General features: G+C 45.8%; 1 protein-coding gene across 2 annotated transcripts; it reads left to right on the top strand.

Moving 5' to 3' along the window:
* Positions 1 to 561: 561 nt before the first annotated feature.
* Positions 562 to 16,851, top strand: ZNF2 (zinc finger protein 2). Of its 2 annotated transcripts, XM_011969663.1 has the most exons (6): positions 562 to 614; positions 10,558 to 10,629; positions 12,137 to 12,263; positions 14,801 to 14,914; positions 15,180 to 15,185; positions 15,730 to 16,851. In XM_011969663.1, the coding sequence occupies exons 1-6, from the start codon at positions 612 to 614 to the stop codon at positions 16,725 to 16,727; spliced, it is 1,320 nt and encodes a 439-aa protein (XP_011825053.1). In that variant the 5' UTR covers positions 562 to 611; the 3' UTR covers positions 16,728 to 16,851. The 2 variants fall into 2 exon arrangements, with proteins under 2 accessions (XP_011825053.1, XP_011825054.1); XM_011969664.1 differs by lacking the exons at positions 562 to 614; positions 14,801 to 14,914; positions 15,180 to 15,185 and adding exons at positions 1,452 to 1,883; positions 13,686 to 13,691.
* Positions 16,852 to 27,154: the final 10,303 nt, after the last annotated feature.

Genomic DNA, 27,154 nt, shown 5'->3' with positions numbered 1-27,154 from the left:
CGCCTGTAGTCCCAGCTACTTGGGAGGCTGAGGCAGGAGAATGGCGTAAACCCGGGAGGCGGAGCTTGCAGTGAGCTGAGATCCGGCCACTGCACTTCAGCCTGGGCGACAGAGGGAGACTCTGTCTCAAAAAAAAAGCTAAATAAATAATAAAAACCACCACACAGAATGGAACAGAAAGAAAATATTTCTCTTGTGGATGTTGTGACTTTAATCAAGCTCTAATCTTCTAGGAAGGTCCAAACCCGTTAGTACAACACAAAGTCAGCCACAACCTGGCCTTACCTCAAGATAGTTATTGGCCCCTAAACCTCATCCACAAGCCATTCATTTTGCTACAAATTCTTTTCACTTTTATCCTCTAGACTGTGCCTTTGCAGGTGCTATTCTCTGTTTAGATCACACTTCTTTTTCTTAATTACTTTAAGTACACCAATTATAGGAATCCTTTCCCACCTTTCCCGACCATAGTTAATAGCTTCCTTCCTCCATTGTACTCTCATAGTATGCCGAGGGGTGACATAATTGTAGAACATACTGCCTCTATTGTGATTTTTTCCATTGAACCAAGAGTTCATTTGGGTCAGTAACTTTTCAACCGTGCCTTGCCTATGGTGAGCAATTAGGATTTTTTTTAATGAAAGTGTAGTCTTATGGAGATGCAGAGTAGAAGGATGATTAACAGAGACTGGGAAGGGTTGGTGGGGTGGGGAAGTGGGGCTAGTTAATACGTACAAAAATAGAATAAGAAATAGTATAACTAGTATTTGATAGCACATCGGAGTAACTACAGCCAATAATATTGAACATTTTAAAGTAATTAAAGGAATATAACTGAATTGTTTGTAATACAAAGGATAAATGCTTGAGGTAATGGACATCCCATTTATCCTGATGAGATTATTACGTATTGCATGCCTGTGTCAAAATATCTCAGGTGGCCCATAAATGTTTACAACTACTGTGTACCCCAAAAAACTTAAAAAAAAAAAAACAAAAAAACACTAACGAAGTATTAACCTGGAAAAATGTAGTTTTGTTCCTGAAGTAGGATTTTATCATATTCTTTGTAATTTTCAGTCTTCCCTGAGCTATAGCTCAATGGTTCTTAGCTTTAGCTGCACGTTAGAGTCACCTGCAGCTCTTTGCAAACTTCCGCTCCACAGCTGGGCCTCAGGCATCAATGTCTAAAGCTCTCCGGGTGATCGTAGCTTGCAGCCAGCGCCCTTCCAGCAACTCCAAGGCCGGCTGGTGTGAGCTCAAGCAGTCGGGAGTCGGACCAGCTGCACAGTTAATACATATATGTCCTAGGCTCTTCTCTCCTTCCAACGCAAATATGTGCACAGACCCTGCCTGGAACCGCAGCCCTGTTCTCACAACCAAACTGCCTCTCGGGCCAAAATTCCAGAATCAAATTTCTGCAAGTGGACAAACGGAAGCGGAAATAAGCCCTTTCCCAACGCTAGATGACTCGATTTCGTCTCGGTCTTCCCCTGCCGGCTGGGCAGAGGCACCAGGATCAGACAGACACATTCCCTGTGGACGGCGCTCCCATCGGATGACTGGAGGGACTGGACACCAGGCGCAGGCAGTACTTCAGGGTGACCATAAATCTCCCAAACATCCACAACGGCTCGCTCTCTCAGCTAAGGCGACAGCGCTGCCATTTTGGATCCTGTTCAGCCGCGCGAAGCCGGCGTTTGCACAGATTTTCTGACGTCATATTAAGGCGCACCGGGCGCGCAGACTTCTGGGAGATGAAGTCCTTGCGAAGGCAGCGCATTGATTGGGAGCGCGGGAGCCAGGACCCTTTGCGCAGGCGCGTTGCTTACCCGACCTGAAGAGGCGCCGTCTTCCCGGGTCCCGAGCACTCTGTGCCGGAGGTGAGGGTTGTGGGTGTGTGTCTTCGAGGAGCGGACTGAGAGCAGCAGCTTAGAGACGGGACTTGAGAACTTTGGGGAGGTGCTGTAGGAGCAAAACGGGGTGACAAGGGCGAGGCCAGCAGAGCGTGTGTCGCGACGACTCGGTGCGGAGGGAAAGTTGTGCACCCACCCCCGTGTGTGCGTGTGTCCCGTGGGGTCTGGGCACCCATTGTCTGTCGGTCCCGGACTTTCAGGTTGGAGGTTTGGAGCCTTCCTCCGCCCCTCCCGTTTCTTCTTCCCATAATGGATGCTTAATGAACGTGGGTGGAATTGACACCAAATTTAGGGTGCTGCCCGCTCCCTCTTTCCTAGCAAGCGCCTCAGATTGCCTCATTTAGCTCCCTGCCCTGGGCCTCCGCATGAGTGCTGGAGGGCTTCATGGAGGAGGTGGGATTTGACGTGAAAAAAAAAGAAAAAACCAGGAAAGCAGCAGCTAAGCGTTAGGCAGATTTGAGCTGGAGAGAATTTTTACAGAAATTTAGCAACAGTGGTAGACAAGGTTGAAGAAAAGGTACGCTGGGAGAGAATCAGGACAAGACCCAGTAGGCAAGGTGGCTTGTATAGGTGTGATCCAGGGACTGACACGAATCAAACTATTTGGGGACAGTTGTTCTAGAGGTCACATTCAGGACTAGAGAGGGGAAAGGACCAGAAGCAGAGAGCCAGTTAGGGACGTATGGCACTTTTGAAGTAAGCTGTTGTGGACCTGAATTCAGGTGGTGGTAGTGAAAGGGAAGGATACGGATGACATTGCAAAAGAAGAGTCAAAAGGGCCTGGTGACTAGATTTGGGAGGAAAGACAGTGAGGTAAGAGTTTGAGTTTGGGACACCTGGGAGAAGAATAAAACATCTGATACAAATGTAAAGCCAGGAAGAGGCGTGGATGTGGGGACTTGCCTAAAGGAAGATAGTTTTGAGGTGACGGCGGAACGCCTAATTCAAGGTTTGCAGTCATTTGGAAGTGCAGGATGAGTTTGGAAGAATGCAGTACCGTTGTGCAATTACAAGACAGTTACAGGACATGGACATCTGTAGAGTTGGAAAGTGGAGCCCTGAGTGTGGATGGACTTTCTGAGGGATGGCAAAAATGAAGAAAGTACAAAGACTGAGCTATGGGCAGCATCCATGTTTCCAGGGCAAAAGTGGGGAAAAAGAGTCACACAGAGACAGCAATTTTAGTGGTTGGAAGAAAGGCTAGTGCAGTATCATAGCAGTTACAGTAACCACTGGAACAAGCAGAAGCTTGTCAGAACAGTGAAAAGTTACACAAAAAGAGAGATAAGATCAGAAGTGCATTGGTAGGCCGGGTACAGTGGCTCATGCCTGTAATCCCAGCACTTTGGGAAGCCGAGGTGGGCAGATCACTTGAGGTCAGGAGTTCAAGACCAGCCTAGCCAACATGGTGAAACTCCATCTCTATAAAAATACAAAAATTAGCTGGGCATGATGGCGGGTGCCTGTAATTCCAGCTACTCGGGAGGCTTTGGTGGGAGAATCACTTGAACCTGAGAGGTAGAGGTTGCAGTGAGCTGAGATCATGCCATTGCACTTCAGCCTGGGTGACAAGAGTGAAACTCTGCCTCAAAATAAAAAAAGGTAGCTTTCAAGCATGCCCTTTCAGGTGTGTGAGGGGCAAAACTGAAAAACCGGGACTGGAGAAGAGTAAGTGGTGACAGTATGGAGTCAGTAGGTTTGTATTACTCTCCAAAAAGTTTGATCATGAAAGGAAAGCTTAAATGAGAACTCTTTTGCTAGAAGGAGGTCATGGGATTCAGTGAAAATAGTTTCAGGTAGAGGAGGCTTGTATGTCTTTGAAGATGTCGAAAGAAAGTACTACTGGGGTGGAAAATGCTGGGCGGAGGGGGGGAAAAGACTAGGGGCCAGGTGTGGCAGCTCACGCCTGTAATCCCAGCACTTTGGGAGGCTGAGGCGGGTGGATCATGAGGTCAAGAGATTGAAACCATCCTGGCCAAAATGGTGAAACCCTGTCACTACTAAAAATACAAAAAATCTGTAATCCCAGCACTTTGGGAGGCCGAGACAGGCGAATCACGAGGTCAGGAGATCCAGACCATCCTGGCTAACCCGGTGAAACCCCGTCTCTACTAAAAAAATACAAAAATTACCGGGCGAGGTGGCGGGCGCCTGTAGTCCCAGCTACTCGGGAGGCTGAGGCAGGAGAATGGCGTGAACCCGGGAGGCGGAGCTTGCAGTGAGCTGAGATCTGGCCACTGCACTCCAGCCTGGGCGACAGAGCCAGACTCTGTCTCAAAAAAAAAATGAAAAATAAAAAAAAATACAAAAATTAGCTGGGCGTGGTGGTGCATGCCTGTAGTCCCAGCTACTCCGGAGGCTGAGGCAGGAGACTGCCATGAACTCAGGAGGCGGAGGTTGCAGTGAGCAGAGATCACGCCACTGCACTCCAGCCTGGGCCACAGAGCAAGACTCCATCTCCAAAAAAAAAAAAAAGAAAAAAGTTAGAACACAGGTAAAGTCCTGGAGATAGACATTTCTGTCTTGTTGACCTCACACATCTCGCTGCCTAGCACCTAACGGCTACTTGGTACATAGTCGTTGAATAGTGCGATGAGTGGATGGATTGCACTGAGCAGTAGAAAGGAAGAGAACTTGTATTTGTTGAATGAACTGGATGATAAATGCTTTATATTAATGGTCTTACCATTTGTAACTACTCTGTGAGTTAGGCAACAAACAACTATTGGCTTAAGTAACTCATCCAAGGCTTCATGGTTAATAATTCCCTGCCTGTGTAGTGCTTTCTACCATATAACCCTGCTTCCCTTGAAACTCATTCCTGGGACTCTTTGGTGTGGTAGAAGACAAAAGTTATGCAGAAATTTCTTGCTTATACTTAGCTAAATTTGTTTTTCCAATAAGTTTTTGCTTGTTTTTCACATAGTTTTTGCAAACTGGTATTCACCCTCAAGGTAATATTCCTTTAAAAGTTTGCTAGGCCAGTGTGAACCCATTATTAAATAACCCTGAGCTGTCTGGCAACCTGTAACTCTTAAGCTATAATGATTTATTTTCATGAAAAGATAGCAAAGGTAACAGACCAATAGACTAGAACAGAAAATCCCCAAATATCCAAGAATATGATAGCCCCATTATAGAATAGAGTTAAATGCTGCCAGACAGACCAGTAAATATCTATTGATCTGGTCTTTTGACATTTTTGAAAACTTAGTTGTTCCTTATTTGTATCTTTGATTCATAAGTCTAGCTGTAGGACTCATCTCCTAAGGGAGAAAGGATGAAATCTGCACAGTTACAATGCCTCTTTGGAACCAGAGGTAGGTTCATTGTCAGTAGAGCCCATTTCTCTTTCTACCTGATAGTTACCTGTAGCCCCAGTACTGATTAGTCCTCCCTGTTTGGGGTATGTAGTTCCGTGTCTGGAATTACCTGGTTTATTCCTATTCCAAATTTCTTTTTACATACTTATGTGAATAGATACAAGTATATATCCCAAGGGTACATCTATACTTTATGAATAGTCATACAATTAATAGAAAAAGTACCTTTTTATATAACTAAAGTTTTAAACATTGCCTTCCTTGTATTGCAACTTTTATGGCATACTTTATATTAACTTTTCTATTTTCAGTATGAAACTCATAGTCCTTCAAAGTTCAAATTATTTTATTTAGCACTAATGATTTTTATTACCTATCTGGCCAGTAGGAGCCAGAGTCATCTGAGTTTTCTTATTCAAGGATGTGGGGTCAGCTCAAATTCTGAATGTCCAAAACTGTACTCATTGGTTTTCCCTTCCGTCCTCCTTCTCTGTTGCTTATCTCCATGAACAGCATTGTTATCCACGCCGCAATGGTAACCTGGACATCATTTTTGCCCTCATCACCTTCAGCCTCTTCTTCCAGCCAGTGTATTGTCTGTTCTTCTTCTTCTTTTTTCCCCCTGAGACGGAGTCTTGCTCTGTTGCCCAGGCTAGAGTGCAGTGGTGTGATCTTGGCTCATTGCAACCTTTGCCTCCCAGGTTCAAGCGATTCTCTTGCCTCAGCCTCCCAAGTAGCTGGGATTATAGGTGCCCACCACTGTGCCTGGCTCATTTTTGTATTTTTAGTAGAAACGGGGTTTCACCATCTTGGCCAGGCTGGTGTTAAACTCCTGACCTCGTGGTCCACCCACCTCGGCCTCCCAAAGTGCTGAGATTACAGGTGTGAGCCACTGCGCCCGGCCTGTCTGCTCTTAATAGCTTGACAGCAGTGTCTTCCATTTCTGCTTCCACAGCTTTCATTCAGTTTGTCATCTTTCTTATTGAAGTACAACACTCTCCTCAGTGGTCTGCTCACCTCCATTCTTTCCTTCCTGTAAATCTCATCACACCACAGCCGCTCAGTGTGGCGTGGCCATCTGTTTTGGGGTCCCAAGGATCACCCCAGGTTCAGGGATTCACTAGAAGGACTCAAGACTCGACCCGTAGTTGTACTTCTGGCTAAGAGTATAGTGATGACCCTGCAAGGACAGGCAGCCAGATCATAAGGGGAAAAGACAAGCCAGGTAGAGGAGTCCACGTACAGGCTTGCTTCTATTCGCCTTCTCCCATGAGGGTGTCACATGGAGCACACTCCTTCCCCCAGCAACGAAAATGCAGCAACAATCTCTGCTCAAGGCAGCTCACTGGAGACTCAGCCCACGTTTTTACTGAGAGCTGGTCACCTAGGCACCGTCTGTCTAACACATACCAAAATTCCAGACCCTCCAATAGGAAAGCAGATGTTCACCATAAACCACATTGTTTGCATGAATAGTTTAGGCGTAGTAGACCACCGTTATCTCTTAGGGAACTGGGGAACCCTCTCAAAATCGAGGTTTCCAGCTGCCAGCGAAGGGCCAGCACGCAAGCAGAACTTTCTAGGAATAGCAGTCTCAGGTCTGCTGTAACTTTTCTGCACACTACTCTTCTTTCCTTTCTGTTATTTTTTCTGTACACCAAAATAAGGACATACTCTTGTTGAAAAAAATGTATAAAGAATGGTAAGAAAATAAAAATCTCTTATAACTCACCACTCAAATTTCACTTACATTTTAATATGTGTTCGTCCTTTTTCTATACATAATGTGCACGTACAAGTATGTAATTTTAAGAGTGTACATTCTTCACGTAGTATTTTTGAATTTCTTAGTGTTTTTTTTGTTGTTGTTGTTGTTTTTTGAGATGGAGTCTCACTCTTTCACCCAGGCTGGAGTGCAGTGGCATGATCTCAGCTCACTGCAACCTCTGCCTTCCAGGTTCAAGCGATTTTCCTGCCTCAGCCTCCGGAGTAGCTGGGACTACAGCCATGTGCCATCATGCCTGGCTAATTTTTGTATTTTTAGTACAGATGGGATTTCACCATGTTGGCCAAACTGGTCTCAAACTCCTAACCTCAAGTGATCCGCATGCCTCGGCCTTCCAAAGTGCTGGGATTACAGGTGTGAGCCCCCGCACCTGGTCATTCTCTGTGAGTTTTTCTCAATTGTTGATTTTTTTTTTTTTGTAAGAAAGCATTATAAAGCTGAAGTATCCTGGCTATCCCTCCCCAGTCTTATTTCCCTGTCTTCTCAGATATGTACACATTGGTGCTTATTGTCCCATGTGTTAATAGATTTTTGCAGGTATTATCTACCTGTTTTTAAATTTTATGTAAATATTATACAGTAAGTCATTCTATAACTTATTTTTTTCCCAGTAATTATGTTTTTTGCAGTTTATCTCTGTTAATAATGTATAATATTCATATATGTGTATATATTCACAAATCCATTATCTGATTAATGGACATTGAAGTTGTTTGCAGTTTATCACTAGTGATCTTCTCCCCACTGACTTGTAATGCCACGTCAGTCGCACATCAGGCTTCCCTAATGCTTGGATATGTTTTGGGATTTTCTCTTCTAGTCTATTCATCTGTAATTGATGTGGCTATCTTTTCATGAAAATAAATCATGATAGCATAAAAGTTAAAAGCTCCCAGGCTGACTTGGATTCAAGTTCTACCTCAGCTTCTTACAAAGCCTTAATTTCCTAATATGTAAAATAGTGTCTTCCTTATTCATTTATGAGGATGGAGTTAAATTATCCTTATAAAAAACACTTAGCACAATACCTGGCAAATAGCAAATGCTCAATAATGCTAGTTGTTATTAAGATGATGGGGTTTTTTTGTTTTGGTTTGTTTGAGATGGAGTTTCTCTCTGTCGCCAGGCTGCAGTGCAGTGGCACGATCTTGGCTCACTGCAACCTCCACCTCCTGGGTTCAACCAATTCTCCCGCCTCGGCCTCCCGAGTAACTGGGACCACAGGCGCGTGCCACCACGCCCAGCTAATTTTTTTGTATTTTTAGTAGAGACAGGGTTTCACCATGTTGACCAGGATGGTCTCCATCTCTTGACCTCGTGATCCACCTGCCTCGGCCTCCCAAAGTGCTGGGATTACAGGCGTGAGCCAATGCGCCAGGCCAAGATGATGTTTAATAGTGTTCCACTTATGTATGGACTGGACCAGAAATTACTTAACCAAGTCTCCAGATGTTTAAGGTATTTCAAATTTTTGCTGCCTTATTGAAAAGATTAAATGAGATAATACATATAGAGTGCTTAGGAAGTGCCCTGGAACATAGCTGTCAGTAAGGGTTAGTGTTAATGATGAGTCATAAAAAGCTGTGTACATATTATTACTTATTTCCTTAGTATAAATTCCTAGGAGATAATTGCTGGGTCAAACAGCATGTTTCAAGGCCCTTGCTATAAGTCACAGTGGTTTTTCTAAAGCACAGATGTGATGACATGTCCACACCCAAATCCTTCGGTAACCTCCATGTCTGTGGAGAAAGGGCTGTGCAAAACTCTCCTTGAGGAAACTGGCCTCTGCCTCCCTCTTTAGCTGCATCTTCCCCACAGCACGACTCACAGCCTAGACTTCTACCATTCTAAGCTGATTTTTGTTGTTAATCCTTGCCATGTAAAGACCTGCCTCCTTCTTTTTGAGAAACTTGAGGTTTTTTCCTCAAGATTTAGAAGGTTCTGGCTCCTCCCACATATGAAAACTTAGCTTAGATCCCACTCCTGTCAAGAAAGCTGCAGTGCTCCTCCCTCCACCCCTCCCTGCTGGGCTAGGTGAGCCTCTGAGGTGCTCTCATGGATTGCTGTGCGTATCGCTTTGCTGCACTTACACATCCTGGAGTGAAATATTATTTCATTTACTTGTTTGTTCTCTGTGCTAAGCTATAGCTTCTGGAGGACAAAGACAGTGTCTGACAGTTTTTTTGTGCTTGGTATAAGTAGTTGGTGCTGAATAAATGCTGGTTGAATGAGTCACAAGAAGCAGTGACCATATCCCCTTGACTGTTGGAGAATGGTCAGTGCACCACAAATACGCCTTTTCCTCCTCCTCACGAGGACCACACCATCTCCCAGCCACCACAAATCCCAGAAATGTGGGATTTAATGCTCTTGTTTTATTTTTATATTTTTTATTTTTGTAGAGACAGGGGTCTTGCTATGTTGCCCAGGCTGGTCTCGAGAACTCCTGGTCTCAAGTGATCCTTTTACCTCAGCCTCCCAAAGTGCTGGGATTACAGACGTGCGCCACTGTGCCTTGTCTGTTGTTTTCATTAGACTCTCGATTGCGAAAAACTGAGACTTCGCTAATCCCAGTAAAGGGAATTAGTGATAAGATCTTACGCAGAGCCCAAGAGGGTTAGAGTATTATGGCAATCTATGAATAAATAAGGCTGGTTTGCATGGAAATTGGACCCGTGGGTGGTGCTAGGCGAGGTGAGGGCCTCCCCAGGAATTCTTAGGTCTCTGCGTCAGTATTCCACCGCTGGTGGGACTGCACTGGGCTCCCCCTGCCTGCCCCTGGTCCCGTGGTCTATTATGACCTTTTCTCTACCTTGTACCTCCCACGTGCCCACGGGTTCTGCTGCTGGTAACTTTGGTTCCCCGATCCTCGTGGCTGCTTCGGGACCTCATGATATCCTTTCAGCTAGTCACTTACTTGTCCTGACATTTCTTAGTTCACATTCCCAAGGAAGGATGTCACCCCTTTTCAAGCCAGACCACGTCTCAGTCTACTACTCACCTATGCATCGCCCACCTGTGGCCTAATCAGTGTGGCTCCGGGAATGAGACCCAGGGTCACATGGTACAAAACCTGCCCAAGGGACGGTCCTTTAGCAGGGGCTACGAGTGGGGTCTTTTTCCTTTGAAGAGACTGGATTGTCTTTGATATGTCTTGTCCGTGTAGTCATTTACAAAATTGCTTATGACTTTTGCCCAGTAATTGTTCAGGGCAATACTGAATGTGAGTTTATACATATACGCACTGTGTGAATCTTACACAGTTCTTGACTCTCAGGAATAGAACTCTGCCTCTAGCATCATGGTAAAACCACCACCACATTGTGGTCTAATTTGCAATTCCATGGTTGTTGGCTCTCATTCTGGGGTGGTCTGGGGTTGTGCCTGGCCTTGCTTGACTTTGACCCCCTTTTGTAAGGTATTGAGAATGATATATCCCCCTGGTATGGGCTTCATGGGTCAAAACACTATGTGACGGTACTGGTCTTTCTCGTACCTTCTTTCTCACCCCACACTTCTGCTTCATTAGGACTCTGCCCTTGTCTACAGGGAGAGCACACAGGAAAGAATGGCTGCTGTGTCTCCGACCACCAGATGCCAGGTGAGGTGGCCTTTTGTGTTTCCGAAGTACTCCATTCGTCTCCAGAATAGAACCACTTTTCTTTATCCTGGAGCCTCTTTGAGCAGACCCAGCCAGGCAGATGAAGGACTCCACAGGGAGTATTTCTTTCCCATTTCACTTGAGGTGTCCTTTAGTGACCTTTTCTTGCCGTGAGCATGTGCCCACTAGCTCGTCACCAGACTCACAACTCCTGGAGCCTTCGCTGTGAGTGATTGTGCCTAGAAGCCAATGGTAGGGTCTGACTGGAAGGTTTGGGGAATAGTGGGCTGGTTCTGGTCCTGACTGTCCCTTTGATACATTCACGTGTGGACTGAGAGGAGGCCCCAGTGTTCAGGGAGCGTGGGGCTAGGCGGGGATGTGTGGTACACACTGTAGAGCACCTGTCTGCAGGTGCTGAGAGCCCTGAAGAGTCTCCTGTGCTACAGACATGTGGCTTGCTCCATTCCTGCCCAAGGGCAGAGTCTTGAATTCTGCACCCTGGCCTAGAACTTTTGCCGACACACTGGAGACTCATCTGAGGTTTTAGAACTGGAGGTAAAGAGATGCAATCTTACAGAATCACAGAGCATTGGAATGAAATGAGGCGGATCCTACAGATGATCTAATCAACACCATTATTCTAAGGATTTGTAAAAAACAAAGACAATTGGTGAAATCTGAGTAAGACTGTAGATTAGGTAATAGGATAAGATCAATGCTATTTTCTCCTTTTTATTTTATTTTATTTTTTTTGAGACACAGTCTCACTCTGTCGCTCAGGCTGGAGTGCAGTGGCACGATCTCACCTCACTGCAAGCTCCGCCTCCCGGGTTCAAGCGATTCTCCTGCCTCAGCCTCTGGAGTAGCTGGGACTACAGGCGCCGCCACCACGCCTGGCTAATTTTTTTGTATTTTTAGTAGAGATGGGGTTTCACCATGCTTCTGTCCTCATGATCTGCCCGCCTTGGCCTCCCAAAGTGCTGGGATTACAGGCATGAGCCACCACGCCCAGCCTATTTTCTCCATTTTTTATAGTTATACTGTGATCATAACAACAGTACGCCCTTGTTTTTACAAAATACATATTGAAATATTTAGGATTAAAGACATCTGATGTCGGCAAGTTAGTCAAGAGGCTTAGCAAAAAGATAGGAGAATGTGTATCTAGAGAGAGACAGAAAGATAAAGCAAACGTGGAAAATGCTGCCATTTGAGGAAGCCAGGTGAAAGGCACACACGGCTTTTTCTGTGCTGGTTTGAGAGGTCTGAAGAAAGAGGCTGATACTCAGAAGCTCAGCTGCAGGTGTAGTGCTGTGAGATTCTGACCAAGAGCTCCATGTCCTGGGTGATGAGGCCACTTTTCCCAAGGGCTTTAAAGTTCTACTCAGTCCATTGTTTTTCTTCCCTCCCACCATGCATCCTCCAGGGCTGTCATCTTTGACATTTTTGGTCTGGTCCAAATAAAGAGAAGGGTTAAGAGTAAAGGAGAATGTGATTGTATTTTCAGGAATCAGTGACATTCGAAGACGTGGCTGTGGTTTTCACAGATGAAGAGTGGAGTCATCTGGTCCCCATACAGAGGGACCTCTACAAGGAGGTGATGCTGGAGAACTATAACAGCATCGTGTCATTGGGTAAGGGGAGCCTCCATGAGGAGGTACAGTCTGTCCTATGCTAATGTGGGGCTGAGAGGGCTGAGGAATTATTACCTTTCTCCTCTCCACTGAGTCCTGAGCCACTTGAGAGACAAGGTAAGAGTTGAAAGATGTGGCATCAGAGTACAGCAACGGTGGGCTCAATACTGAACCCCAGCATTGGGCAGACATGCCTCCCCAGCCATGGGCGGTGCTGGACGACCATAGGCTCTCTCGCTCAGCAGCCTGCCCTGGCAAAATGGAGGGAGGGCCAGTGAGGGCTGAGGGACCGAGCAGAATGTGTGTTAGAGGCAGGGAGCTGGGTCTCCAGAGGGACAGGCGGAAGACGCTGAGTTCCATACGCCCAGCTATTCTCCCAACCCGCCAGTCAGGTAACTCAGCTCACCCAGAGGAGTGTGCGCTGGGGCAGGGGGCCATCTTGTCGGAATAGAGGGTTGTGCCTCTGAGGTCACCAGAGATATGTTTGATTTTGAGTATTTGTCTTAGGTACAGTCTTAGATGCTCACAGAACACACTTTGTAATTATAGAGACTTGTGTGACAAAGAGAAAGTTGAGTCACTACTGATCCCGGTATTAGTGAAAAGTAAAGTTGGGCTCCTGGAGGTTATGGGAACCTCTCAGGGGCTTCACGAGTGAGAGGCTGAGGGAATGCCCAGAATGAGAAGCCGGTTTAAAATCAGCAGCAGTAACAGGACTCGCAGTGCAGATTTCCTACCAGGCAGGTCTAAAAGTAAGTGCTAACACCCCCCAGAGTAATGTAATCAGGCCAGTAGTCTCCCAAACAGAATGGAATATTCAGGAAGGAGCCTTTGTTACAGGTGTTAGCAGATGGCTGTTGAGGAAAATAGAGCCCCTGAGGTCAGAGACCCAGAGCCACAGGGAGATGCTGGGTGTGGCCATTTTGTCAACAGAGAATCCACATAAAATCCAGTAGACAGTCCTTGGGCCCAATAAGAAAGTGCCTCTTTCCCAAGTTGGGGCCTCAACAAAAGGGAAGTTTAGAGCCCAAGCCTATTTCCAGGATCTGTTTTTTAATATAACCAAAAATGGATAGATCTGCTTCAGGGAATTTATCCTAAGGAAATAATAGGACTAACAATCCGTGGTATATGGAGATGTTCATTACACTATTGTTTGTTAATAGCAAAACATTAAAAATGATCTAAATGTCTGTCATAAGGGAATTCACTAAATAAATTATGTTATCCATACAATGTCATATCCCGTTGCTATTACAATGGTGAGGTAGATCAGTGCTGATTGAAATAAAATAGTATTTTAAATTTATTATGTGAAAAAAAAAATCAAGTTTACAAGTCAGCATCATTTCATTATCCAGTTTTTTATTTTTTAATTTAATTTTATTTTTTCATTTGAGAGAGTCTCACTCTGTTGCCTAGACTGGAGTGCAGTGATGCAATCTCGGCTCACTACAACCTCCGTCTCCAGGGTTCGAGCAGTTCTCGTGCCTCAGTCTCCCAAGTAGCTGGGATTACAGCCATGAGCTACCATACCCTCCTAATTTGTGTATTTTTAGTAGAGACGGGGTTTCACCATGTTGACCAGGCTGGTCTCGAACTCCTGACCTCAGGTGATCTACTCGTCTTGGCCTCCCAAAGTGCTGGGATTACAGGGGGGGGCCACTGTGCCCAGCCTCATTATCCAGTTTTTAACAGAATGTATCTAGAGGCATCTTTGGATATCTGAATATAAAGAAAGAAAATACACTGTATGCAAGGTGATTTTTTTTTCTTTTTGCTTGTATAGACTTCTAATTTTCCTAGAATGAACCGGACAGATTTGTTTCAATGAAAGCATAGTGCTCAAGGCAAACAAATGAACAAAAATGGGCAGTTTTGATACACTTGTTTATTCAAGGTGACTTAATTTCATTCTCATCTCCCCTAAGCCTTCATCCTACCAGTACTAACACCGGGAACTTCCCATTCACTTCACGGGGAAGAATAAACATGTGAATCCACATGGGTTCTCTCAACCTTCTGACCTTGTGCCACTTGCTCCTTTTATAGCCTCAGTCTTGGCCTCTGTCCAGAGTTTCCTCTGCTCTGGACTCTGCATTCTTGGCCTGTGCATTCTGCCTTTTGCATTTTCTCTCTAAAAGACTTAGATGCTGTGTCCAGGCACAGTGGCTCATGCCTGTAATCCCAGCTGTTTTGGAGGCCGAGGCAGGTGGATCACCTGAGGTCAGGAGTTCGAGACCAGCGTGGCCATCATGGCAAAGCTCCTTCTCTACTAAAAATACAAAAATTAGCCAGGTGTGGTGGCACCCGCCTGTAATTCCAGCTAGTGGGGAGGCTGAGGCAGGAGAATCACTTGAACCTGGGAGGTGGAGGTTGCAGTGAGCCAAGATCGGGCCACTGCACTCCAGCTGGGGCGACAGAATGAGATGCTGTCTCAACAGCAACAAAAAAGTCTTAGAAGCTGGGATTGAGCTTTGGGAGAGTGATATTTCATCACACACAGCCACTTGCTTTGTTTCTTTCTCTTTGAGCAGGCCTTCCAGTTCCTCAACCTGATGTGATTTTCCAATTGAAGAGAGGGGACAAACCATGTGTAGTAGATCTGCATGGGTCTGAGGAGAGAGAACGGCCAGAGAGTGTCTCTCTAGGTAACTGAGTGTGAACAGGACAGGATGGAATTTTGTTATTTGGGTGATGGGGGAACATCAGCTCTCGCCTTTCTCTCACATTCCAGTCTTTTGCTTGTTATTTATTGTGTGTCACCCACTAGCTTTCATTTTTTCCCTTTACACCTTAACGTGTTATTCGTCTATATTCACCAAGTGTTACTTTCTCACATCTGTCACACGGCACACTCATGCCTTGCTCTTTCGTTTTTTTTTTCCCAAGACAGAGTCTCGCTCTGTTGCCCAGGCTGGAGTGCAGTGGGGTTGTCTCGGCTCACTGTAACCTCCGCCTCCCGGGTTCAAGTGCTTCTCCTGCCTCAGCTTCCCAAATAGCTGGGATTACAGGCGCCCGCCACCACACCCGGATAATTTTTGTATTTTAGTGAGACGGGGTTTTGCCATGATGGCCACGCTGGTCTCAAACTCCTGACCTCAGGTGATCCACCCACCTTGGCCTCCCAAAGTGCTGGGATTATAGGAGTGAGCCACTGTGTGCAGCCACACTTTGCTATTTCTATTGAGCGCCATCCGGTCCATTCGGCATGCTCTCGTAATTGTGCTGGCCATGCTCCCGCTGGACATTCTCCTGTTTTCTGAGGTGTCCACCATCCGTTCTGTTCCCTGCCACCTTCTTCACTCCCAGGTCTCAGTCCCTCTCTGCAGTGTAGTACTATTTGTGGGAGCAAGCAATGCAGTGACCATACATTACTTTCAGACTCATGGAAGCATCTCTTCTTTCTGCTGTAATATTTTCTAGTCCAGGAAAAAAAACTGCGTCTGTTTTCTGTTTGTTCCAGAAACTAAGCCTGAGATTCATGATGCTTCAGACGAAAAATCAGAAGGATCATTGAGGGAATGCCTTGGAAGGCAAAGTCCTCTGTGTCCTAAATTTGAAGTTTATGCACCCGATGGCAGGATGGGAACAGAAAAGCAAAGCCCTTCAGGGGAGACTCGTAAGAAATCTCTCTCCCGGGAGAAAGGCGTGCGGCGAGGGTCAGCCCTGCCCAGGGAAGTTCTCACTAAAGAGAGACACCAGGAATGCAGTGACTGTGGGAAGACCTTCTTTGACCACTCATCCCTCACCCGCCATCAGAGGACTCACACTGGGGAGAAGCCCTACAGCTGCCGTGAGTGTGGGAAAGCCTTCAGCCACAGGAGCAGCCTCAGCAGACATCTGATGTCGCACACCGGGGAGAGCCCCTACGAGTGCAGCGTGTGCGCAAAAGCCTTCTTCGACCGCTCGTCCCTCACTGTCCACCAGCGAATCCACACCGGAGAGAAGCCCTTTCAGTGCAGCGAGTGTGGGAAAGCCTTTTTTGACCGTTCGTCCCTTACTCGACACCAGAGAATTCACACTGGAGAAAGTCCTTATGAATGTCATGAGTGTGGGAAAGCCTTCAGCCAGAAAAGCATTCTTACTCGCCACCAGCTAATCCACACTGGCAGGAAGCCGTACGAGTGTAACGAGTGCGGGAAAGCTTTCTATGGGGTCTCGTCACTGAACAGACATCAGAAGGCTCATGCCGGGGACCCTCGCTATCAGTGTAACGAGTGTGGCAAAGCTTTCTTTGACCGCTCATCCCTTACGCAGCATCAGAAGATCCACACTGGAGACAAGCCATATGAATGCAGCGAGTGCGGGAAAGCCTTCAGCCAGCGGTGCCGGCTCACGCGGCATCAGCGCGTCCACACGGGAGAGAAGCCCTTTGAATGCAGCGTGTGTGGGAAAGTTTTCAGTTCAAAATCTTCCGTTATTCAGCATCAGCGGCGTTACGCCAAGCAGGGAATAGACTGAGTTGGGTGAAAGCTTGGGTGGGACAAGAACTTCCATACAAATTCGAGATAGGTCTCCCCTGTCTTAAACAAAGCTGCCATTTGCTCATTCTACCCACCCTGGCTGCTGCTGTCCTGGCCTGCTTGTGTGCCAGAGTGTTCAATAGGCACTCCCTTCCTGCTGTGTTACAGAACCGCAGGCAGGCCACGGAGATGACTCCCTTCCTGCCGTGTTACAGAACCGCAGGCAGGCCACGGAGATGACTCCCTTCCTGCCGTGTTACAGAACCGCAGGCAGGCCACGGAGATGACTCCCTGCCGTGTTACAGAACCGCAGGCAGGCCATGGAAATGACTCGAACGATACAAAAGTTTGACGAGGTTTGTCAGACAATAGGATAGATGTTAGGAGGAGACACACCTCTTGTCTGAGAACCTAGGCCCCAGGTATCACTGCACTTTAAGTAACTGGCGGCTGCAGCAGGAAGGAAAGGCAGAATGATACCAGAGCAGTACTATTTTTTTTCAGAACAGTTGTTTTGATGGCTGTTTTAGTCCCCCTGTCTTGGAGCTTTTTGGGGCCCTAATCTTGTTCTCTTGTGTCCCAGCTTTTAGACCTCTTCCTTCTACTGCTAGTAGCCAGCACTTCCTGAGCGCTTACGATGAGGTAGACTCAGCTAAGGGTTTTACAGGAAGTAGATTAACTGATCCTGTCGCCAACCCTATGGAGTAGGCACTGTTACCATCTGCATCTCTAGATGAGCACCCTGAGGTTTATAGAGATTAAATCACTTGCCCAAGGTGACCCAGCTGGTAAAAGGTGATGCCAGGTCTTGAAGACAGGTCCACCTTCAAAGTCTATTTTCTTTACCATTATGCTTGACGGTTTGTTTTATAATTTATGTATATGTATTATCCTTTCAACTAGATTGTAAGCACTTGGAGGTGTGACTTACAGGTCTTTGTATCTCACACAGTGCCTTGCTAATGGGTGCTCAATAAATATTTATATGAATGAATGACTTTTCTACTTACCAGATTCTCTCCATTCAAAACACCTCTTGGATTTGCATTCTTTGTCTGAATTCACAGCCCAGCCTACACCTTTATCATCCCCAGCTCCCACTCCTGGCAGCAGTAGCTTCCTCATTCCAATTCTTCCCACTTGATTGTTGAAGAGGGATGTGCTAAGATGTGGTACAGTAATAGCCCACAGAGAGCTATGTCTCCCTTAAAACCTGATGAGAACCACTCTGTCTTATTCTGTCCTCATTATTTGGAACATCTGGCTTCCAAAGTCACCACAAGGGAGGAAGAGAAAGCTAGAGGAATTTGTCGGATTTCTTTTTAGACCCAGGCTTACATCACTTCTGTCCACATCTAAGAAGACAGAACCCAGCACTTGGAGGCCAGGAAGGTAAACAAGCACCTCGAAAGCTGGTTAACACTGAGAGCCTCTGTCACAAAGTAAACAAGCACCTCGAAAGCTGCTTAACACTGAGAGCCTCTGTCACAAAGTAAACAAGCACCTCGAAAGCTGGTTAACACTGAGAGCCTCTGTCACCGTTACAGTTTGCATATTACTGTTAACCCAGTCTTTGCAAGTGACCGCTTCCTGCCCATCGTTGCCTTCCTCAAGACCTAAAATAGCTCCCTATTCAGTGAAAAATTATCTCAATATTTAAGATCTGCCTTAACATGATCCCCATTGCTGAACTTTACCTCCTGACTCCAAAAACCCTTCTATTCCCTGGGCCCAGTCCTGTATTTTCATTTTTGTTAAAGGATACGCACTAGATGACCTTGACTCTAGGCATCTGCATTCTCTTGCTCTTCGCTTAGGGTGAAGCTCAGAAAAGGACCTGGTTCTGAAAGGCTGTCTGGAATTAGACTGCCCTACGTGATTCCCCGTGGATTGAGATGAATTTCCTCTGGAAGTTCAAGTCAGATTCGGGAAGCTGAATTACCAAACAGACCCTCCTCAACCTACTAACAACCCTATTCCTCTGTTCACCCTAGAGCAGACAAACGGCAGGGAAGACTTGATCTGTGGACTTTTGAAAGCAACTTGAGGAAAAACACGTAACATAATCTGTGGGTGTGGACAATATGCGATATTGCTAAATAATGTCAAGTAGGAAATAAAAAAAACTATGGACAAACTTTTGGCTGATGACTGTCTGGGAGTTCTGAATTTTTACTGCCTCATTGAAAGTAAATTGAGGGTCAGGTATTTCCCTAATACATTCTACCATTTTCAGCAAGATGAGACTGGAACGAATTCAGGATTCGATGGACATCTTTTTTACTCTATTATCCTTGGAAAAGATACCAATGGACTTTTGAGCACAGTAGTAATGTAAACAGAGTGGTGGAGATATGGATTTGATGGTTTTCCCTTTGTTCCCCTTTTAAATTTGGTTATCAGAGCTTTTTTTTTTTTTTTTTTTTTCAATGTGGATACTGTTCCACTTCCTTCTGAAAACAGGAAATGGCCATTTTATCTTTTAATTAATATCTCCCAATATGGCATGTAGTAGTGGAGACCTTAAATTCTGAAGTTTTGGCTTCACCTAATGGCCATTAGTAGGGTCAAATCTTGGAATCAGAAATTGATCAAATTGGAAGAATATCAGCATTCTTAAGGTATAAAGCAAAAATGACAGGATAGTGTTTGCAGGGGTTTGAGCCTCAAAGAAATGAAATAATATCACTGATGTCAAGCTTTAAAAGGAGTTTCAAAGACATGAAATAATATTACTGATGACAAATTAAAGTTTTTGTTTTTTGTTTGTTTCTTTCTTTTGAGACAGTGTCCCGCTCTGTCGCCCAGGCTGGAGTGCAGTGGCGTGGTTTCGGTTACTGCAACCTCTGCCTCCCAGGTTCAAGCAATTCTCCCACCTCAGCCTCCCAAGTAGCTGGGAATACAGGCGCCTGCCACCACGCCCGGCTAATTTTTTGTATTTTTAGTAGAGACGGGGTTTCACTATGTTGGCCAGGCTGGTTTCAAACACCTGACCTCATGAGCCACCCGCCACCACCTCCCAAAGTGCTAGGGTTACAGGTGTGAGCCAGTGCGCCTGGCCAAACTCTTAAGTTTTAAGAGAGAATTGAGTGCTTGCCACACAAAGGCACAGAAGCATTCCACGAATCAAAAGAAAGGTTGGCAATGCTAGAGAACCTTGCAATGGAAAGAATATGGCAGATGGCAAAAAGCTGGGCACCGCAACCTGGCACAGACAGTTGGCAGGCCCACCAATCCCAGGAATGCATCTGGGGTGTCAGGATGCTAGGGCGGCCAGCGGGAGGGTTGGCCAGCTTCTGGGCTCAGGCACACCCACCCCCTCCTCCCCAGGCCTGCATTTCTAAGAATAACCCCCTCTGCAAGTCTGACATAATAAATCACACAGAGCTGAAGATAGCAAAGATACCAGGTGCCAGCCATTAGACAAGATGAATATGTTCATTTTCAATAACCAGCTAGAACTGATTCCTCAGGAAGTCTAAGAGATTGACTGCAATGGATATCAAGTTCCTAAGTGGTCTATGTTATTGAGGCAAGACTCCTGTGGTAAAAAGCAAGTTGAAGTAGACATGTTGAGTTGGGTGATGGGGATCCTAGTGAGGGGGCTTCTCTGAAATGCTTTTACAAGGGTTTGAGTGGATTGGGAAATGTATATACAGATCGACCATTATAATTTGAAATCCAAAATGCTCCAAAATATGAAGCTTTTTGAGTGCTGAGCTAAAGCCACAAGTGGAAAATTCCACATCTGATCTCATGTGATGGGTCGCAGGAAGACCAAGATTTAAGGGGCGTGAAGACAGGACGAGGCTTCAAAGGAGAATGAGTAGATGGAGATAGGTCAGAGAAATACCAGGGGACAGCAGTGTCACAGAAGTCACAAGATTTTCAAGAAAGAGGGAATGATGAAAACACTCCATGTTGCCAGGTAATCAAGGAAGACAAAGCCTGAGAAGGCTCCACTGGAGTTTATCAGTGACATTTAGCAGTGATATTTACAGAGTTGGAAAGATGATGATATATTGCTAAATGATAAACCCAGGTTACAAAATGTTTGGAACTTGAATACATTTACAATATATTTCCACATATATGCACAGAAAAAGAAGGACCAACACCAAGATATTATCCCTAATTATCTTTGACTAGAAAGCTTATATACTATTTTCTTTTTTTTTGTTTTGAGACGGAGTCTCAGTCTGTCGCCCAGGCTGGAGTGCAGTAGCATGATCTCGGCTCACTGCAACCTTTGCCACCCGGGTTCAAGCAATTCTCCTGCCTCAGCCTTCCCAGTAGCTGGGATTACAGGCATGCACCACTACACCCAGCTAATTTTTTGTATTTTTTTAGTAGAGACGGGGTTTCACCATGTTGACCAGGATAGTCATGAACTCCTGAAGTCAGGTGATCCACCCGCCTTGACCTCCCAAAATGCTGGGATTGTAGGTATGAGGCACCATGTCCAGCCACTTTATACACTTTTCTTTCTCTCTCTCTCTCTTTTTTTTTTTTTTTTTTTTGAGACGTAGTCGCACTCTGTCACCAGGCTGAGGGCAGTGGCGCCATCTCAGCTCACTGCAACCTCCGTCTCCCAGGTTCAAGTGAATCTCCTGCCTCAGCCTCCTGAGTAGCTGGGACTACAGGCGTGCGGCACCACGCCCAGCTAATTTTTGGTGTTTTTAGTAGAGACAGGGTTTCACCATGTTGGCCAGGACGGTCTCGATCTTTTGACCTCATGATCCGCCTGCCTCGGCCTCCCAAAGTGCTGGGATTACAGGTGTGAGTCACCGTGCCCAGCCTATCTCCTTTTTATACTTCCCAGTTGTCTCCAGTGAACATGGAATGTTTTAAAATATTTTTAAAACTGCAAATAAAACGAGGAAGCACATTTTAAAATACGTGGAGTGATGAACACCAAATTTAGTACAATGGTTACCTCGTGGAGGGGAAGAGAGGAGATGAGGGAGGGGCCTCAACCTTAGTGTTAATGTTTATTTCTTAAATTAGGTGGTGGGTCCATAGGTGTTTGCTTTAGTCTTTATGCTTCTTGTATGTCTTAAGCGTTTCATAATGCATTTAGAAACTAAATACAGAAAATGAGGGCTTTATAAATTTCACTATTTAACTTTTTTTTTTTTTTGAGACGAAGTCTCGCTCTTCTCCCTAGGTTGGAGTGCAGTGGTGCAATCTCGGCTCACTGCAACCTCTGCCTCCCGGGTTCAAATGATTCTCTTGTCTCAGCCTCCCAGGTAGCTGGGATTACAGGCGCTCGCCACCACGCCCAGCTAATTTTTGTATTTTTAATAGAGACAGGGTTTCACCATGTTGGCCAGGCTGGTCTTGAACTCCTGACCTCAGGTGATCCGCCCGCCTCAGCCTCTCAAAGTGCTGGGATTACAAGTGTGAGCCACCACGCCCGGCCTATTTTACATTTTTAAAAGCCAAAGCCATCATAATTTATCTTTTTAAGGATTTCTAAAAAACTGTTTATTGATGTTTATAGTTGTGTTTTATATTATCTAAAACTCTTCCAGTTGAATTTGTATTTTCATCAAATTCAACAAAATTGCACAGATACATAATTAAGGGATACAAATTCATTATTTTTAAAGCTATAAAAGAAAATGGCTTCATGGGGTTGTTCCTGAGGTGTGGAACCTTCTCCATATTCCACTGCTCTAAGCCAAGAACTTTCCCTCAACCCACAAGAACACCAGGTCCATATGGGGGACATTCCCAGATACTCATCAGGTAAAGAACACATGAACCACTTCAAAGAGACCTAACTCCGATTTTCTAGAAAGTCGCCCTGACTTCCCTTCAGAGAGCTGTGTATGTGATTCTGGAAAGTAGCATATGCTTGCTGGACAGTTTTATGTTCCCCCCTAGAAAGTAAGGCACTGCTACTAAACCCTGAGGTGGCTATGGGTTTCTATCCTAAACAGTCATTTCTCATTCTGTTCTTTGTGAATAGGACTTTTATTTCCTAAACCTGATGTGATTTTCCAGTTGAATGGAGGTGGAGAGCCATGGAAACTTGATATTCAGGAAGGTGAAGTGAGACAGGGCGCAGGAAGTACTTCTGTAGGCATGAGTGGATGGGCAGGTGGGATTTAGTGGAAGGTTCACATAGAGACCCCTCCTTGGGGTCTCATAGGCCTATGGAGATGGTCATGGCCATACTGGGCCTTTGCCCCAAAAATCTGTGCTCCAGATAAGCACATGGCTTTCTTGTCACCTTTTCCAAGTCTTTGCTCAGATGTGCCCCCTTCTCAGCCAGGCTTTCTCTGGCCATCCTGTCTAAAAAGAGAACTCTGAGCCAGGCACGGTGGCTCACACCTGTAATCCCAGCATTTTGGGAGGCCAAGGCAGGTGGATCACTTGAGATCAGGAGTTCAAGACCAGCCTGGCCAACATGGTGAAACCCTGTCTCTACTAAAAAAATACAAAATTAGCCAGGCATGGTGGCTCATGCCTGTAATCACAGCTACTTGGGAGGCTGAAGCAGGATAATCACTTGAAGCTGGGAGCTGAGATCATGCCATTGCACTCTAGCCTGGGCAACAGAGTGAGACTTCATCTCAAAAATTAAAAAATTAAATAAAACAGAACTCTCACCATCCCTTCCACACTTCCCAGCCCCTGCACTCTCAGCTGTCTTCCCAGCTCTGTCTTCCTGACATTTTTACTTTTTACTTTTGTTTACTGTCTGTACACACCTACCCCTAATTAAAATGTCAACACCACCAGAGATGTTTTATGTTCTCGCCTACTGTCAAAACACTACCTGGTACACAGCACACACACAGATAATGAGTGAGAAAGTGGAGCTGTCCACAGCAAGGCCCTTCCTGTTTGTTTTTCTTGGGGGTGGTAGTGGTGAGGGGTGAGGCTGGGAGAGGAGAGGGCTGAGACACACCTTTATTTCAACTCTGATAACACTTTTTCATCTTTCCTGCTTATTTTATTATTTTTTGAGATGAAGTCTCACTCTGTCACCCAGGCTAGAGTACAGTGACACAATCTCGGCTCACTGCAACCTCCACCTCCTAGGTTCAAGCAATTCTCCTGCCTCAGCCTCCCAAGTAACTGGGACTACAGGCACCCGCCACCATGCCTGGCTAATTTTTGTATTTTTAGTAGAGATGCAGTTTCACCATGTTGACCAGGCTGGTCTTGAACTCCTGACCTCAGGTGATCCGCCCACCTCAGCCTCCCAAAGTGCTGGGATTACAGGTGTGAGCCACCGCGCCCGGCCTCTCCTGCTTATCTTTTACCACCTTCCTTTTCCCGTTAGATCCACTCAGTAGTCACAGGCAGCTACTTTCCCAGGAGCTAGCCTGTCTCCCTACTTTTTCCCGGATGTTTACACTCCTCTACCCGTAGCAAGCTGCCCTGTTCACTCCCTCTTCTATAGCTCTATGTACATCTGTAGGGAAAAGAAAAAAAGATCAGACTGTTACTGTGTCTACGTAGAAAGGGAAGACATAAGAAATTCCATTTTGACCTGTACCTGAACAATTGCTTTGCTTAAATGCTGTTAATTTGTAACTTTGCCCCAGCCCCTTCGCCCCAACCTTGTGCTCACAGGAACATGTGTTGTATGGAATCAAGGTTTAAGGGATCTAGGGCTGTGCGGGACATGCTTTGTTAACAAAATGTTTACAGGCAGTATGCTTGGTCAAAGTCATCGCCATTCTCTAGTCTCCATAAACCAGGGGCACGATGCACTACGAAAAGCCAGAGGGACCTCTGCCTTGGAAAGCTGGGTATTGTCCAAGCTTTCTCCCCATGTCATAGTCTGAAATATGGCCTCGTGGGATGAGAAAGACCTGACCGTCCCCGAGTCCGACACCCGTAAAGGGTCTGTGCTAAGGTGGATTAGTAAAAGAGGAAAGCCTCTTGCAGTTAAGATAGAGGAAGGCCACTGTCTCCTGCCTGCCCCTGGGAACTGAATGTCTCGGTATAAAACCCGGTTGTACATTTGTTCAATTCTGAGATAGGAGAAAAACCGCCCTGTGGCGGGAGGCGAGACATGTTGGCAGCAATGCTGCTCTGTTATCCTTGCTCCACTGAGATGTTTGGGAAGAGAGAAACATAAATCTGGCCTATGTGCACATCCAGGCATAGCACCTCCCCTTGAATTGAATTATGACATAGATTCTTTTGCTCACATGTTTTCTTGCTGACCTTCTCCCTATTATCACCCTGCTCTCCTACCGCATTCCTCTTGCTGAGATAATGAAAATAATAATAAATAAAAACTGAGGGAACTCAGAGACCGGTGCCGGTGCAGGTCCTTGGAATGCTGACTGCCAGTCTCCTGGGCCCATTGCTGTTTCTCTATACTTTGTCTCTGTATCTTATTACTTTTCTCAGTCTCTCGTGCCACCTGACGAGATATACCCACAGGTGTGGAGAGGCAGGCTACCCCTTCACACATCTGCTATTTTTCTTCATATACCTCTTTTCAAAATGCTCTTCTTTTAGCTGTTCACATGATTAACTTCCTTCTTTCAGATCTTAGTTTAAACATCAATTCTAGATGACCACTCTTAAGGATCTCTCTGAAGCCCCTACTCCAACTCCCACTCATTATTTCCTTCATTGCACTCATCACCATCTGTCATATTTTGTTTGTTTCTTTGCCATCTGTGTAGTAGAATATAAGCATCATGAGGGCAGGGACTATGACTGTCTTAGGCATTCATGTTTCAGTGACTTACCATGCCCAGCACTTAACAGGCACACTAGATGATAAATAGCTAAAGCATGAATAACTGAACCGTGTTTAGTGGACTAAATGCCCACTTTCCACTTCTAATCTCTATTTCTCTTTTCCTTTGCTATTTTTCACTCTGTCCCTGTTGTTTTTCTTTTAAGGAGTTACCAATCAATCAGCCAGTATTTTGTACTTGTTCTTAACACATACAATACTTTCTTCTTAACTAGCACTCAAAGCTGTGATCTCTATTTGCTATTTATTTTAGACCAGAAGACCAGACCTAAAAGCCAGAACTCCACTCAAAGGCAGGATGTTTCTAAAAAAGTAAAATCACTAAATACGTTAATGAAAAACTCTGAAAAGATTGTCCTCTGGGTCCTGCACTTATCCCTGAAAAGCCTGAGGGGAGAAAGAAGAAAACCCATTCAGGGAAATATTGAAGAAATCTGCCCCCAAGGAGAACAACTGAGGCAAAGATCTACTCCTGCCAAGAAAACCAACAGTAAGGGGAGGAACTTTGAATGCAGCGTGTGTGGGAAAACTTGATATAACCACGTATTCATCACCCATCATCAGAGGACTCACAGTGGAGGAAAGCCCCATGACTGTCAAGAATGCAGAAAGGATCCGCGCCAAGATGGCCGAATAGGAAGAACTCCAGCCTCCAGCTCCCAGCATGAGCAACACAGAAGACGGGTGATTTCTGCATTTCCAACTGAGGCACAGGGTTCATCTCACTGGGGCAGGACAGTGGGTGCAGCCTACCGAGTGAGAGCTGAAGCAGGGCAAGGTATCGCCTCACCTGGGAAGTGCAAGGGGGAAGGGAATTCCCTTTCCTAGCCAAGGGAAACCATGACACACAACACCTGGAAAATCAGGTCGCTCCCACCCTAATACTGCGCTTTACCAAGGGTCTTAGCAAAAGGCACACCAAGAGATTATATCCCGTGTCTGGCTCGGAGGGTTCCACACCCACGGAGCCTCCCTCATTGCTAGCACAGCAGTCTGAGATCTAACTGCAAGGCCATGGTGAGGCTGGGGGAGGGGCGCCCACCATTGCTGAGGCTTAAGTAGGTAAACAAAGCGGCCGGGAAGCTCAAACTGGGTGGAGCCCACCGCAGCTCAAGGAGGCCTGCCTGCCTCTGTAGACACCACATCTGGGGACAGGGCATAGCCAAACAAAAGGCAGCAGAAACCTCTGCAGATGTAAATGTCCCTGTCTGACAGCTTTGATGAGAGTAGTGGTTTTCCCAGCACGGAATTTGAGATCTGAGAATGGACAGACTGTCTGCTCAAGTGGGTCCCTGACCTCCAAGTAGCCTAACTTGGAGACATCCCCCACTAGGGGCAGACTGACACCTCACACCTCACACGGCCGGGTACACCTCTGAGACGAAGTTTCCAAGGAACGATCAGACAGCAACATTTGCTGTTCCGCAATATTCACTCTTCTGCAGCCTCTGCTGCTGATACCCAGGCAAAGAGGGTCTGGAGTGGACCTCCAGAAAACAACAGACCTGCAGCTGAGGGTCCTGACTGTTAGAAGGAAAAATAACAAACAGAAAGGACATCCACACCAAAACCCCATCTGTACGTCACCATCATCAAAGACCAAAGGTAGATAAAACCACAAAGATGGGGAAAAAGCAGTACAGAAAAGCTGGAAATTCTAAAAAACAGAGCGGCTCTCCCTCTCCAAA

The sequence above is a fragment of the Mandrillus leucophaeus genome, unplaced genomic scaffold (assembly GCF_000951045.1).
Source record: "Mandrillus leucophaeus isolate KB7577 unplaced genomic scaffold, Mleu.le_1.0 Scaffold9, whole genome shotgun sequence".
Lineage (NCBI taxonomy): Eukaryota > Metazoa > Chordata > Mammalia > Primates > Cercopithecidae > Mandrillus > Mandrillus leucophaeus.
The sequence above is the reverse complement of the archived record's forward strand: the minus strand, read 5'-3'. Positions and strand labels throughout refer to the sequence as shown.

Bases quoted from the DNA above. Each gene is read 5' to 3' on its own strand.
- ZNF2 (XM_011969663.1), top strand. The intron at 10,630-12,136 runs GTGAGGTGGCCT...TTGTATTTTCAG, and splicing joins CTCCGACCACCAGATGCCAG to GAATCAGTGACATTCGAAGA. The intron at 12,264-14,800 runs GTAAGGGGAGCC...CTCTTTGAGCAG, and splicing joins TAACAGCATCGTGTCATTGG to GCCTTCCAGTTCCTCAACCT.